Source organism: Theropithecus gelada, chromosome 8, assembly GCF_003255815.1.
Source record: "Theropithecus gelada isolate Dixy chromosome 8, Tgel_1.0, whole genome shotgun sequence".
Classification (NCBI taxonomy): domain Eukaryota; kingdom Metazoa; phylum Chordata; class Mammalia; order Primates; family Cercopithecidae; genus Theropithecus; species Theropithecus gelada.
Genome location: NC_037676.1, coordinates 8,620,090 through 8,635,921, shown reverse-complemented (window position 1 = coordinate 8,635,921; position 15,832 = coordinate 8,620,090). Strand labels below are relative to the sequence as shown.

The 15,832-nt window shown below is 38.5% G+C and overlaps 1 protein-coding gene across 1 annotated transcript in view; it reads right to left on the bottom strand.

The window, feature by feature from the left end:
• The window catches only part of CSMD1 (CUB and Sushi multiple domains 1), a 2,061,182-nt gene that overhangs the window by 24,872 nt on the left and 2,020,478 nt on the right, over positions 1-15,832 (bottom strand). The window contains exons 54-58 of the mRNA XM_025393463.1: positions 14,300-14,488; positions 9,995-10,168; positions 8,973-9,155; positions 2,437-2,613; positions 1,657-1,836 (exon numbers count right to left, since the gene is read on the bottom strand). Of these exons, the coding sequence (XP_025249248.1) occupies positions 1,657-1,836; positions 2,437-2,613; positions 8,973-9,155; positions 9,995-10,168; positions 14,300-14,488 (903 nt within the window). The remainder of the gene's footprint in view (positions 1-1,656; positions 1,837-2,436; positions 2,614-8,972; positions 9,156-9,994; positions 10,169-14,299; positions 14,489-15,832) is intronic.

Here is a 15,832-nt window from a genome sequence, read left to right as displayed (position 1 = left end):
CTTCTCTGAAGATACAAAAGCTTCCCTAATTTTGGAAATGAATGGAAGTTTCCAAGTAACCCCGTAGGCAGCAGAAGGCATTACAAGAGAATAACCACCTGCATTTTGTGTGTTCAGGCTCATGCCTTCTCATGTGAGAGAGACATGCCAACACACGCAATTCACACTTGCACACCCAAAAGTTGGAAATGGGTCCTCCTCTCACCACTCCACCTTCTACTGATCTGTTCACTCATTCAACAAATCCTTCCTGAGACCCCACAGTGAGGGCTGGGGAAAGGCGTGCTCTGGCCCAAGGGAATGTCCAGGGGGAGGCCCCAGTTGGGGGAGACCTGAGCTACATGGGGGAATGGGAGGAGACAAGTTCAGGAGGGACACAGAGAGAAAGAGGTTCCATCTGGTAGGGCCTTGCTGGCCATGGCATTGTTACAAACACAACGGGTACCAGAAAGAGGATAAACATCTACAAAACCATGCATGAAGTGTTATTTTATTGGCAATTTCCATCATTACCATTTGACCTGAACACTGCCAATACCACTTAGTGCATTTCATTAAACATTTAGGGTCTGCCGTATAACAGGTGTAGTATTAAGAGTTACAATACAAAGAAGGGAAGGCAATGAGATCCTTTGACTCTACTGGGAGAGGAAAGCAGGATGGTCCAAGAACACGCCCATGTCAGAAGAGAGAGAAAGCAATACTTTTGAGCAACCAGGTCACATTTAAGACTCTGTCACATTTAACCATCTGTCTTGCAGAGCCTGCAGAAGATGATACCTTCTCCGTTAAGCTACTGAGTGTCCTAGCTCTCCCTCTCTCAGTATTTTATTTGTTCCTAGTCTAATAAAGAGGAGAATGCCACCCTCTTATATATGACCACTGACAACTTTCAAGCCCCTCTCTACCCCTCTTCTTCTTGTCCTTCCTCTTCACCAGCCGATAAGAAAGTCTGGATAGTTCTTCTTTGCTTCTGGTAAATAAACCATCACCATGCAAATCCCTGGCCCTTGCACAGCCCTCACTCAGCCCTACTCCCTGGTCACTGTAAGAGCCCAGCCCACTCGCTCACTCTGCTTTGCTGAAGCCACCTTGATGGGCTTGAGCCTGTCTTGATTCGCCCAGATGGTCCAGTCACGTAAGTTGTAAACCTCTTCCTGCCTTCTCGGTGAGTGTCATCTTCAGTCTCAGCAACCAAACCCCGTGAAACATCACGGTGCTAACACTTTCTACCAGTACTTTGCCATTACCAGGTGATTGGTTTGTCTCTCCAACCTGCCTCTAAATTCCTACAATTAGATTCGCCATGCCATGAACACCTCACTCAGCCAGGGTCACAGGTTTACCCAGGACAGCAAAGCACTGGGGTTCACACACAGACTCTAGGGCGGCAGGACCATCACTGAACCCTGACATCTCCAGTTCCTGGTTTGTGATCCTAAGCCTTTTCCTCTACCTCTCTGTGAGTTAGTTTTTCCATCTGTAAAACTGAGATTAAAGTATTATAAAAATAAAGTGACTTAATAGTTGCAAATTGGTGTTTAAGAATTCCTAGCCCCTAGAAGGGCTACATAAATGCTTGCAAAATTAAACAAAGCACAATTCAATAAAGACTTCTACATATATCCGTAAAATCCAAAGAGTCACAAAACAAACCTTTGCAGACGGGTTTGCTCTGATTCCATGTGCCGTCTTTGGTACAGCGAATAGTGGCGGATGTGACCGGTTCCATGAGATAGCCAGGGTTACACTGATAGCTCACAGTCTGGTTGAAGGTGAAGTCGGTCCCGAACTGGATGCCATTTGCTAGTGTGCCTGGATCCCCACAACTTATAACTAATAAACAGATAGCAGGAAAGAATCAGAGAAATTCATTTATCATGAAATGAATTAGTCACCCTTTCTATTCAAGATACTTTCTTTGAACTGCTACTCAAAGTGGTTAAACAGTGAATTAATAAAGCAATACTACCCTCTGTTTGATGATTTCACTGACCCGCTGTCAGAAGGAACACTTGTATTTTGAGAATCACTGATTTCTATTCTGTTGGCAGCTGGCTGTCAGATGCTGCCTTCCACCCCTTGACTAGCCCCTAATTAGGCATGGTGTATAATCAGAAAGATGAAGCCTGCAGTCAGAGAACCAAAGACATTTCTTCTTTCTCTGCAGATGACAAAGTCTTGACTTTTTTTGGTCTCAATTTTACAATGTTCGACCCAACTGGCCTTTTAAAGGAGCTTCAGCCATACAAATAAAGTGGAAAAAATCTTAAAGTACCTAAGAAATAGAGTCACAATGTCACACATAGTTTTCCTTTTTTTCCTCTATGAATTAAAAATAAAAAAGAGTATAACACCTTAAAGTCAGCTTTGTTTTTCCCCCGCAATGGAGTGAATTTCATAGTAATGAGTCTACCACGATGTCTGGTTACTCACTTGTGCAGTCGGGAGCAGTGCCTGTCCAGGTCCCATTGGCTGTGCAATGCCGCGTCATGAGCCCTGAAGTCTTGTAGCCTTCCCAGCAGGCATAGATGACCGAGCTGGAGAACAGAATGCCATCACTACTGACGATCATTCCGTTGGTGGGCGTGCCAGGGTTGCCACAGGACACAGCTGTTAGGCAAACAAGAACAACAACACACACAGCGAGTGACCCAGGATGAAAATGGCAAACAGGAGACCAATGGGTATCCATGCAATAGACTACACATTTATTACAAACCCACAGCACATAATCCTATGGAAGTTCCTTAACATATGTCTTACTATGACTCACATGTTTATTTTATTCATTAGCTACAAATATAAAAATAACCTTTCAATTCATCTTTTCTAAAGTGAATTACTTCTAAACAAATTAAAACACGAGTTAAAGCACCAAAAGTTCAAGGCCTTGTTATTCAGGGATTGAATGCTTTTAATAGCCTTGCTATTTGAGGATTGAATGTTTTTAATGTCATGACAGAATTGGTCTGATTTTTAAAAAAGAATATCTACGATATTAGCAACACAGAAGCATCTTCCTTTATGTAATCACTGTGTTTTTAAAATCTAGGCAATTCAGGTCCTATTTTACATCTCCAGGAGAATTCACTTTGGAAAATAAAGAATGCCTCGGAAATTTGAACGGCTGCACTTGAACTGCTTTGTAAAATGATGTCCTCAATATTACCAGATCTAATAGCAGCTGCGTTAATTGGCTTTGACATGATTCAACTTTACATTTCTCTCAAAAGGCTCCTAATGCCACGTACAGGCAATAAGACCTCAATTAACGATGGTCAGAGCAACAGGTCTACACTCTGACTATTTTTTATGCTCTTTTGGTCAGTAAACAAAAGCAAGCTCGGCTGCTGCTGGGTATCCTTCAGGGTGAACATTTCAATCTATAATTTTTTTTGCCTTTTTTAGTGGAGCCTATTTACCAGAAAGGTTGCTACATTTTCTCCTTAGCACTGTTGCAATAATATACAATAGGCAGGTAAATAAAGGATGTGACCCTTGGCTGGTTTTAATAACAAGAATATATATCATGAGACTGCCTCTGAGCTGATCAAAATATTTAAAAACACTTTGGCACATTTAATTGATCCAATTTCAAATCTGGCCTGGAGAACAAAGATGTATTTTTCTTAAAAAACATGGAAGAAAACATCCTGCAAAATTTGCTCGGCACAGAGAAGTCACTGTACTGGGAGTCGAGGGACTACCCTTCTTATTACGTAGAAAGAATGCACTTGCGCTCAGGTTGAACTGGATTTTGTTTGAAAAAATAATACAAAGTGCACATGCTGGTGCTTCCTGGTCCTGTGCCAATGGCAGATGGAAGTATTCAATCATGGCCCTCTTCTCTGATGGCTCATGGTGTGACTTCCAACCCTTTCTAACACAGACCTATTAGTAGTTTCCTGGTTGGCATATGAATTGGGATATATTTACCAATCCAGAAGTAGATAGTATTTAAGGCTCCCTAAAACTTGAAAGTTTTATGATAACTATATTATATATTAAAATTTCATATTGCAATAATTAAGGGTCAGACTATCCAACATATATATATATTGTTCATTCAACAAACATATATTCATCACTTACTGTGCAACAGGTACTGTGTAGATGTGCTTACGGAAAGCCTGTCACAGAAAGGGATTGCGTTTGGTCCAATTCATAGTTTAACAAACCAAAAGAGGACACTGATGTTATTGTTACATTGTATTCTAATTATATTTGCTATTCAGTTGTATGTCCAAATCTTCAAAAGCCACCTATGTAGAACCAATACCCAAATGAATCAAATAACTGATGAAAAATATTCAATTCGGTTTGTAAGCAATCTAAAGTGTTAGTTAGTTTGCTAATATTGTCAATGAATGAGTACCGTCATAATGCTGTCCTAATATTGGGAAAGTCCCCTCAAATATTGTACTATGTAAAGTAAAATTCATGATGAGTTTTTTTCTTTCTGTTTTTCTGGCTGACAAAAACCACTTTCACTCATGGTTATAACTACGAAAATGTCTAGAAGGCAATGTCAACATATCTGCTTTTATATCGATGCAATTATGTAAAATTATAAGAGAGGATTAAGACTAAAACAAAACAATAGATTAAATTTCAAGGAGACAAAAGGAAAATAAATTAGAAGAGGAAAAAATAAACTGGAAGAAGAAAAATAAATTAACCTGTAAGTTTAAACTTTGCCATATTTTCTCTTTCCTGAGTTTATTTTCTTTTGAAATACACTTTATAAAAAGTACATTTTGTTAATGTGACTTCTTCAGCTAAAACATAATTTTCTTTAACTCAGTATATAATAACATTAAGCTTATTTTAAATATACTTTTTTTTTTGTTTACAAATAGTACTGTTCATTTTACATGAGAAAAAATTGCTGTTAAATTGAGTTAAATAGATGTGAATATTTGCTCATGCAAGTTAAATAAACCTGAGCAATCAATTTAAATTCCTTAGATGTAGTGCCTTTAACCATAAAATGAGTATTACAAAAATACTTATTCCCGGCTGTTACAAAATTACCCACGATATATGTAAAATGCCTAGTGTGAGATCTGATGTATTAGTGGTCACAACGAGTTAGCTTGTAGCTTATGCTATTGTTATTTTCATCATCATCACTTTCTTCTTGAGTAAAATGTAGCTTTATCATAATTTCATCTGAAAGAGAGAGTTCCCTAATACAGCTTAAACTAAATATTTTAGTTATACAATGTAACTTCATGAGATAGATCAATTCGAAATGTTAAGTTTGAACCTATGATTAAAAGACTAGATGGCTAACAAAAGCCAATTTGATTTAATGTAAAGGAAATATATCTGCAATATAAATTCTTTGAGTTGAATAATTTTAAAAGATGTTTCATTTTGAATTACAATTTCCTCCTCCTTTTTACAATGTATTCTATTTATCTAACTTTTTGTATCTAACTTTTTGACAGGTTTAGAGGACATAATTTCATCAGGTTTGAAATAATCTTAACTAGGGGATTAGCCAAGTCATAGCTAGTCATAGAAGCTATGCTTCCTGGACATGCAACCACTAGTTACATCCTTTTTCATTGAGAGTAACTCACACTTCAGTGATTTGGACCTATGATAACAAACAAGGAACAAAATGAAAAGCTACAGATTCTCCAAAATGTATTTCAAATTTTTGCTGGTGTGTGTGTGTGCTCAGTCACTGATTTTATGATTTTTATACATAATTTGTTGCCTTATTGGTTGTAACATATATCGCAGTGGGCTTATTCAGCTTCCCATGATGTCTGTATCATATAATGCAGTTTTAGAAGCAGTGAGTTTTGTGGAGCATGGCATATTTGAGAAATATTTTCAGCATTGCAACATTTTATAACTTATTTGCGTATGCAGCTTTTAAGGGCTAAGTTTCCAAGTTTTTTCATAGAAGTATACATTTCTAACTTTAGAAAGCAAAATACAATTTTAAAAATACTTCGCACTGCCTGAGTTAGATGGATTGGGAAGTGAAACACAATTAAGCTCTCATTCAAATAAATTGATTGATGTGTGCTTTGCTGGACTAGAACTCATACTGTGCCTTCATAGCCCCAAAGATGGGAGATTTCTAAGGAAAGACATTGCTCACCCTCAACTGTCATAATTTTGTTCGTCTTTTAAGATTTCAAAACTGAAATACTGGAAGTAAACATGATATTGAATGTACAGTCTCAGGTGAATGGTCGTCTTTGATAGAATATTTTATATTCCACTTTCTGGGAGTATCAGAGTCTCTGCTCTTCACACACCAAGTTCAGCCTGCAAACCAGGGTTTCGGCTCAATGATTGCATTGAGTACTCTTGACAACAGAAGGACAGTTCTGGTTTTCATCAGCATCAGATTCTATCTATAAAGTCTGAATAATTATTCCAGCATTCACTTATTGACATCCAGCCCTCTTTGTAACTATTGAGGAAATATTTTAAATTTCAATTAAAATACTACCGATGATTGATCTTTCAGCCTCTCTTTTCTCAAACAAAAGAGAATTAAGACCCAGAACCAAGACGTTGTGATCACTACAAAGAATCAGGTCTAAAGACAAAATGTCACAACTCACAAACCGTGGTGCTTTTCAAAAGTCCTGAATGATAAACGCTACAGATACGTGAAGCTACTGTCAAATGTGATTTAATAGAAACGTTGAAATTTTACTATGGAAATTGTTTTAATTTATTGGCAACATTTTTGTAACACCACACTTTGTTATAATTACAGGATTAAACAAACTTCACAAAAATATCATAAGCCACTCTTACACACCTTTTAGTCAGATTCACCAACTGTTTACATGTTGCTCACTTTTTCTCTCTCTTTCTCTCTAAATATGTATTTTCTAAAGTATTTGAGTGTAAGTTACAGACATGATGACTCTTTAGAGTTAAATGTATCAGTATGTATTTCCTAAGAACAAAGGCATTCTCTTTACATAACCATAATACAATTATTAAAAGCGTGAAATGTAACTTTGATGCAATGTTGTCTCATACACGTCCATAATCTAATTTACTTCAAGCTCTTGAACATATTTTTAATAGTTGCCTTAAGGTCCTGTGTTAGTTCACCACCTAGATCATCTCAGGGTCAGATTCTACTGTTTCAGTAACGCCTCTCATAACTCTGTTTTGCTCAGTGTAGGACCCAATCCAAGACCACACATTGCATGTATCAAGTCTCTTACTTCTGAAAGAAGCGCTCAGAATGTGTCTTTTCTGAACTTGACGTTTCTTCAGGAGCACAGGCAAGCTGATTTGTTGCATGCCCTTAGGGTTTTGGGGGTTTTTATTGCTGCTGCTTCAGGATTCGATTCAGGTTATGCATTTCAGTGGCAATACCAAAGACATGACAATGTCTCTTTTCAGTGCCTCATATCAGGAAACATAGAAGATCTCCTTGTTAAAATATTGCTGATAATGGTTTATCCCATAGGATTGCACACCTGAAGTACTATATGACAGAGTAGAAAACACTCTGGTTTTTTCTCTGGTGAGAAAACTGCCCTCATGTGCAAATTTTAATACTGAAATCTCTACAAGATGAGAGGGAACTGAAAAAATCTGCATTTGATTAAAAAATGTACATCAATATATAGTGTCATACTTTAGTCAATAACAAAAGTATGATCCTGCAATTCATGACTACGGGTAACCATTTCTCACTACTAATCAGTGGTATTTGACCTAAGACAACTTTTGTAGGGCCTAGTCTTAAGATTTACACTACTTTGATTTTGAAGAGGCAATTCAGAGTAAAAAATTATCTTGGATTATCATGTTTGTTTGCACATATGTGTATGCCTATATTATATATATATATACACATATATAGTCGAAAATAGTCTTTGAGAATAAATATATACACTATGCATGGGCAAATATAATATATAAATGTAAATATATGCACAATTATTCATATATTCATATGTAGCATTATTTTATATATGAAATTAATGCTACATAGGTTTATAATATAAATAGATCATATACATATTTTATTTCTATTTATCTATATAGCATGTATAATACAATAAAGGCAGAAGTGGAGACAGGATAGTCAAGTACAAAAAATGAAGATTAAGGAAACTTGAGTTAATTTCTCATAATGATAGTGTGTATGTGAGCTTACTCAAGTTGGTCAAGTTATATGGAAAGTGTTTCATACATACAAAAATACATATGGAATTAATTTGTATAAACTTTTCAGACTCAAAATGTAATTGAGAAGTTTGCTTGTAAAGAATTCCTAACATTTACAGTCCTATCTGTCTGAATTCTAAATCGGGTTTTGAACACCGAATACATGGTTACCATCACCTCTCAGTTTACATTTGCTTGAGGCTACATTTCTGATACACAGTGCGGTGTCTATAACGTGTCTGTGGCAATTCTTATTGTCATTACTGGAGCATACCACCACTTCCTACGATGCCTCTCAAACATTAGAATCAAGTAGACCCACTCCAAAATAGTTCATAGAATATAACCCCAGATTCCTGTGAAATACAGTGCTCCACACATGGACCACCAATAGATTGGAAATGACGTGTGAATGAAGCCTGCTCCCAGCCTGCAGAAATTCCCATCAGTGATCTGCACTGGTCCTACTCGCTGCTCTGGAACCCCACCCACTCACCGCCAGGATCTAGAAAACGCTGACAACACCACATACAGATTATCACTGGGAGAAGGTTAGAAGCTTTCGTGTTATGAACTTTCAAACAACAAGCATCTGTGTGATGGGACCTGTGGACACTTGGAATACTTTCACGCACCCAGTCATGATTTCTGATGATGCTTTCACAAATATTGGGGGGGAAAGATTTAACTGTATAAATAGTACAAATCCCTATAAGTTTTGTAGAATTTTGCCAGCCATTTTAGAATGAATTCTGTGGTTTTAACTTTCAAGGTAGACCTTAAGGCTTGTGGCTACTCACCCTCGCACACCGGCTGCAGTCCTGACCATGACCCATTGAGCAAACACGTGCGTTCAGGGGAGCCCCTCAGCTGGTGCCCCATTTCACAGGAGAAGCGGAGAAGACTCTTTGTCTTAAATTCATCCCCAAGCCGAGACCCATGTGCTGGGGTTCCCGGATCACCACAGAATCCAGGATTATTTCCTATTGAAAATAAACACATATGACAATGCATAATTGTGTTAGACCTTGTTTTAAGCAGAGTTGTTACATTTACAGATAATGAAAAGTTGTTGAAATTTGTGTTTGACATGAGTTATGGTTACACAACATTCTGGCAATCTTGTAAGAAATGATTTCTTTGTGACAGCCCTAAAAATGAAAGAATTTAGGATGTTGCTCCTGTGTTACTAAATTCACAATAGCCTATTCAAATGAATAAATGACATTTCCTCGGGAAGGAGGAAAATGCTGGGAATGGTAAATGTATCAAGTCTTCACTGAAAAGGTAGGTACAGAGAGCAAAAGGAAAACGGGGCTTTAGGTAAACTGGGAACGTAAAAAAAAAAAAAGGCAAATGAGAGGTTTAATTCTTCAGAATTGTATCCAGAGAGTTGCTGGTTCGCTGAATTTTAATTGTTTAAGAAACATTCATGAAAAAAGTAAAGATAATTTTTTTTCAAAGAGGACACATGTGGTTAATGATGATAGAGGTGGGGAAAATTAAACACATAAAAAAGAATAAAGAGCAAACAGGGACACACGGAGGCAGGGCCGGCCAGCTTCCTTGCAAATAAGATCCAGACACTCCCGAGAATCCTGGAGGAGAGCATTTAAAGTGATGGTGTCTAACGATTATGGCGAAGATGAAGACAATATCTATAAGAGAGTTGTATTTGGCTAGAAATGGAATGATAATCATTTCAAAGAGATGCATAATTATAGGGCATTTGAAATAACTGTAAATCATCGTTATCTGAAATCATTATTGGAAAGGTTATTTGACGCCTGTAATTCTGTCAGTTCACCTGTAGGCCCCTTACCTGTGCAGTGGGGCAGTGCCCCGCTCCAGTGACTGTCTTCCTGGCACACTCTCGTGTCATTGCCTATGAGACTCTGGCTCCCTCTGCATGAGTAGCGCACGGTGGCGCCGTATGTAAACAGCTCTCCAGTCAGGATGGCATTGGCAGGGACCCCTGGGTGTCCGCATGATATAGCTTAAGAAAAAAGAGAAAATAAAACAAATGAGTACATCCTTCCAGTTAAACCACTTTGTACTGGCAGATCTCCCATAGAAACACCCGTATCGACAACATCTATTAAAGAAAAACACCTAAATATTCTGGTATAGCCCTACAGTTCCCTTATGTAATTTGTGATGAATACCAATTTTCAGATGATGCTTCCTCCCCTAATTTATTTACCGAAAAGGAGAAGTTCTGTTGATGATGTTTTTGTTTTGTTTTGTTAAGGTAGCTTTGCTTATGGTGGAAATTGACATGTGGATTTTCAAGGAGATAGCCATACTGCCTACATTTTTCCATCGACCCTTAACTATATTCCAAATGAACAGTATTATGGGAAATTTGAGAAAGTAACACGGATCCATTAAAACTATTTCCACAATTTTTTCAGTTAATATGACAATCATATGCTTTGCTTGGGGACATAATTTTGTCAAATCTGCTTACTCTTCAAGTTCACAAGTCTAAGAAAACCATTCTAACCATTTCTCTTTGAATAAGGGGCAGTCTAAGACGGATAAGTAAAATACTACTACTAAATTATTGATTAATGTATTCCTCAAATTGTTGCGTAAAATCCTCTCAGTATTTCTATTCATTTCCTTACAATTATACCAAATCAGGCCCAAACTCTATTTATAAATATCCTTCAAAAAGGCAAATTCTGTAATCCAGATTAATATAGGACAGTGAAGATTTATTTTTCCTTTACTGTACAGTATCAAATGAGGGCTAGCAATAGACAAGTTTTTATCTATATGCAAAAAGAACTAACTGAATTGAGACTACCAAGGAATCACTCAAAGGTGACCACTTCAGTATCCTAGAGGAATTCCATTTGGTAACGAGACACCCAGAAGGGTTATCAACCAGAGGGGGAGATTTGAATGCCTGGAAGCCACCGCCATCCCCCGAGTCACATCAGCCCTCACTTTCTGTCTTGCATGGACATTGATTCACTGGAGAACTAGATTTTATCCACATAGAGTCCTTAAAAGAAGCCAGTTAGACCTGAAACAGTGAAATGCTGGATCAATGACCATTTCCAGTTGAAATGAAATTTATATTTTATTTAAATGTTAACCTTCAGTGAAACAATATCACAGCAAAATCAGACACAGAGCTCAGCTGCTCTAGAGCACGGAAAAGCAAAGGCTCCCCCAAGATCTTTCGATTCCCAAAGTCACAGCAATTCCAATTGTGAATGACACCAAGCCGAGGGAACTGGCCAGCTAGGAGAAGGAGAGCCAGCTAAACCCCAGCTCCTGAAGATCTGAAGCACATCAGCATCGGTACAAAAACAAATGGAAGTCTCACACAAGCCAGGGGAGACATGAAAGAAATGTTCTGGGAAAGACAAAAACAGAACTAAACCAACTTCTATGAAAATTCCCATGTGTGAAAGCAAAAGGAAGAAGAGAACGCAGACATAATTTGATGAAGATTGTAACACATTTATAGATGCAATCTTGTTACATAAGGCTGAGAATTGTTTTGAAAGTTATTACTGTCTTTCTCCACAGAAATTAATTGTATTGTTAAAGTCAGAATTTGAGACGAGTTTCTGTGTAGATTAGAGGAATGTGAGGGAAACTCACTTGGAGAAAAAAAAAATCTTCAACACTAACCCATTCTCAAAATACACTTCACAATGCTATAACTGAAAAGACAAGAGGCATTATTACCTTTAGTGTGTGTGTGGTAGACCCGACTGATAATGTAATTGCCGTTTCCTTCCTCGTTTTTTTTTTTTTTTTTTTTTTTTTTTTTTAAGAGATGGGGTCTTGCCTGTTAGCCAGGCGGAGTGCAGTGATGCAATCATAACTCCTGGCCTTGAGTGATCTTCCTACCTTAGCCTCCCAATGTGCTGGGACTATAGGCATGTGCCACCATGCCCCACTAGTTTTTAATTTTTTTACTTTTTATAGAGATGGAGTCTGGCTAGGTTGTCCAAGTTGATCTAGAACTCCTGGCCTCAAGAGATCCACCTTCCTTGGCCTCTCAAAGTGCTGGGAGTACAGGAGTGAATCACTGCACCTGGCCTCCACTTTCTTTATGGATGCAAAATGCATAGGACAAAGATCGGATTTTGATTTTAAGTATTGCTTTCCTTCTAATTTCAAAAAGACTAAAGAGAGTGACACTTTTTCCTAAATCTTCAGACTATGATCTTAAAACACGATTCTCTTTAACAGCCAATCTGATTTTTCAAGTGAAAAGAAAAGAAGACTTTGGCTATTTGGTTAAAATGATGTATTTTTGCTTATCTTCATGGTCTATAATACACTGATAACAAGCTTTTAAGAGGGGCCATAGGGATCATCTATAATTTTCTCTGCCCAGAAGAGCACATTCATTTTCTGGAGCCATATCCCTTCCCCTGATTTAAGGACTCAATTCACAAGCCAATTACTATCGGGATATGAGCTTTTTTTAAAAAAAAAAAAAAAAAAGAAAAGAAAAACAAGATTTAACAACTTTATTCATTTATTTATTTTTTATTTTAAGTTCTGGGATGCGTGTGCAGGATGTGCAGGTTTGTTATGTAGGGAAACGTGTGCGATGGTGGTTGGCTGTACCTATCAATCCATCACCTAAGTATTAAGCCCCACATGCATTAGCTATTTATCCTGATGCTGTCCCTCCACTGCCCCCTACAGGCCCCAGTGAGTGTTGTTCCCCTTCGGTGTCAATGTGTTCTCATTGTTCAGCTCCTACTTGTAAGTGAGAATTTGTGGTGTTTGGTTTTCTGTTCCTGCATTCGTTTGCAGAGGTTAAGCTTCCCAGCTCCATCCATGTCCCTGCAAAGGACATAATCTCATTTTTTTAATGGCTGCATCATATTCCATGGTGTGCATGTACCACATTTTCTTTATTCAGTATTTTACTGATGGGCACTTGGGTTGATTCCATGTCTTGTTATCGTGAATAGTGCTGCAGTGAACATACGCATGCATGTATCATGGGATCTAATTAAACTCAGGAGCTTCTGCACAGAAAATAAAAACTATAATCAGAGTGAACAGAGAACCTACAGAATTATCATCAGAGTGAACAGACAACCAACAGAATGGGTGACAACTGTGCAATCCATCCATCTGACAAAGGTCTAATGTCCAGAATCTACAAGGAACTTAAACAAATTTACAAGAAAAAAACAACCCCACTAGAAAGTGAGTAAAGGACATGAACAGACACTTCTCAAAAGAAGACATTTATGTGGCCAATAAACAACATGAAAAAAAGCTCAACATCACTGATCATTAGAGAAATGCAAATCAAAACTACAATGAGATACCATTTCATGCCAGTTAGAAGGGCTATCATTAAGTCAAGAAACAACAGATGCTGGTGAGGCTGTGGAGAAACAGGAATGCTTTTACACTGTTGGTGGGAATGTAAATTAGTTGAACCATTTAGGAAGACGGTGTAGCGATTCCTCAAAGACCTAGAATAAGAAATACCATTTGACCAGCAATCCCACTACTTGGTATATACCCCAAGGATATGAGGTTTTTACTGTAGTCACCTTGGACTGTACCAGGAATGCTCACAAAACCCAATCAGGTCTCACAGCACTCCCCTCTTTGGCTATAGATGCCAGGTCAACAGACAGAAACTCCACACCAGAGCCCTTCGCCCACCTGAGCTGAGTGACAGTAAGGTTGGGAGATGCCTAGTGGGGAGGTCCTGGCCACCGTGTCTGAGCTGTGTGGGCCAGGCCTACCTGGTAGGCTGAGGCTGAAGGCAAGCCATGAGAGAAGGAGATAAAAGCATCATTGTCCAAGTGGTATCCAATTACCTGTGTCATTTCTCCTGAGCATACCAGCGTCCCCCGGCCCCTTGAATTTGCTTAAGTTGTATTTGGTGATTTCTGGCCAGTCTATCTACAGCTATCATACAAACTCCTACAATTGGTGATGGGAGAGAGCAGAGGGAATTAAAATTCAGTGATGGGAGAGAGCAGAGGGAATTAAAATTCAGTGATGGGAGACAGCAGAGGGAATTAAAATTCAGTGCCTTTAAAATATACTTGCAGAATTTTCTGCTGATGGTACCCTTACAGGGGTCTGTGCACAGAAATCGGGAATAACCCTGACTTACCCAAACACTTGGGCAGAGACCGGTCCCATAAGCCATTTGCCATACAGGTCAAGGCTGAAGATCCCAGCAAGTAAAATCCCTTCTTGCAATGGTACAGGACACTCATTCCATACTCAAAACTCTCAGGGAAGTTCTGTTGCCCGTGACGAATGGCATTTTCCACAAAGCCTGGATCGGAACAGTTCACCACTAGAAAATAAAACATTTCAGACACCATTTAGAAATAGCTAGAAATAACAGACAAAACAGATCAGAAATGAAGGCGAATTCCTCATCATTTTAGAAAATTCAGAAACTGACAACATGATGGCTGAGGCTCACGAAATTCCACTCTCAGGATGAATTCTACTAACCGCTTTGGGCCACTCTTCTTCAAGAGGTGTCAACAACTGGTAGACCACGATAGCAATTTTTCACACGAGGCTAATTTCCCCTATTTCCTAATAACGTTTTTTCAATGTAAATTCTGAAAATTAGTTTCCTTGGTTAAGTTTTTACGTTCTAATAATGGTCAAATAGAACTGGCTAAGGTTCGTTTAAATATTTTTACTCAAGTTTGGTGGTTTAGAACAGTCTGTGGCACGGTAATTACTCACCCCCCAACACACATACACACCTACGTGCATTAGTGCTTTAATATGTGTGCCTAAAATAATTTGGCTCTATGTAGAACGCAACTAAAAATGAAAATTATTCCATCAACACCTAATAGAAATGCAAATCAAGCCAGCCTCTGATTTAGGCCTCTTCTCCCTTTAGAAACAGACCCGTGGGGAGGCAGTCTTCTGTGGCGTGCGGGACACGCTCTGGTTCCTCTGAAAGGCGTTAGCCTGAATGCCTGTTGGCGTCTGCGAGGGAATTAGCGATGTGCTTTTGCAGGTGCAGAGGAAGAGAAAGAACTCTGATTACCTCATGCTTTGACCCACCCCACCAGTGAATGAGGCAGCTGTTCCAGAGGCCACAGTCTCTCCAGATATTTCTGGCTCAGAAAAGCACTGTGCAAATGAATCTCGGGCAGCCTCTGCACATCATGAGTCCCAGAAGCTGAAGGCAAACCCTGTACCCAAACTGTGTGTTTTATTTCTTCTCTATTCAAAAAAGGAAGGCAGAGGGCAGAATCAAGGCTTACAGTGTTCCCTTTTAGTGCCGTAGAATAATGTTCTCTGCTTCTTAAAACAACCCTGAGTTTACAGAAGAAAGTCTTGAGTTCTTTTGAATCAAAAAAGCAAAAACAAACAAAAAGCCATGTGTGAAGTTCGGGCAAGTATTTTTAAGATCCCACAGGGCACTGCATCTGAAATACAATTGTAACCAAATCTCTAAAATAGCAGGAATTACCTAATGTGAGAAAACCTAATTAACTTGAAAATGTGATTATCTGTATAACCTGGAAGATACCCACATTGTCCCATTCTTACACTGAGCATAAGAGATGGATTCAGCTCCCCCATGCCGCACTTTCATAAGGAGATGGACAGTCCCGGGCTGGAACACTAACGATATTTTTGTGTTTATGTTTGTGCTTATGTCGCT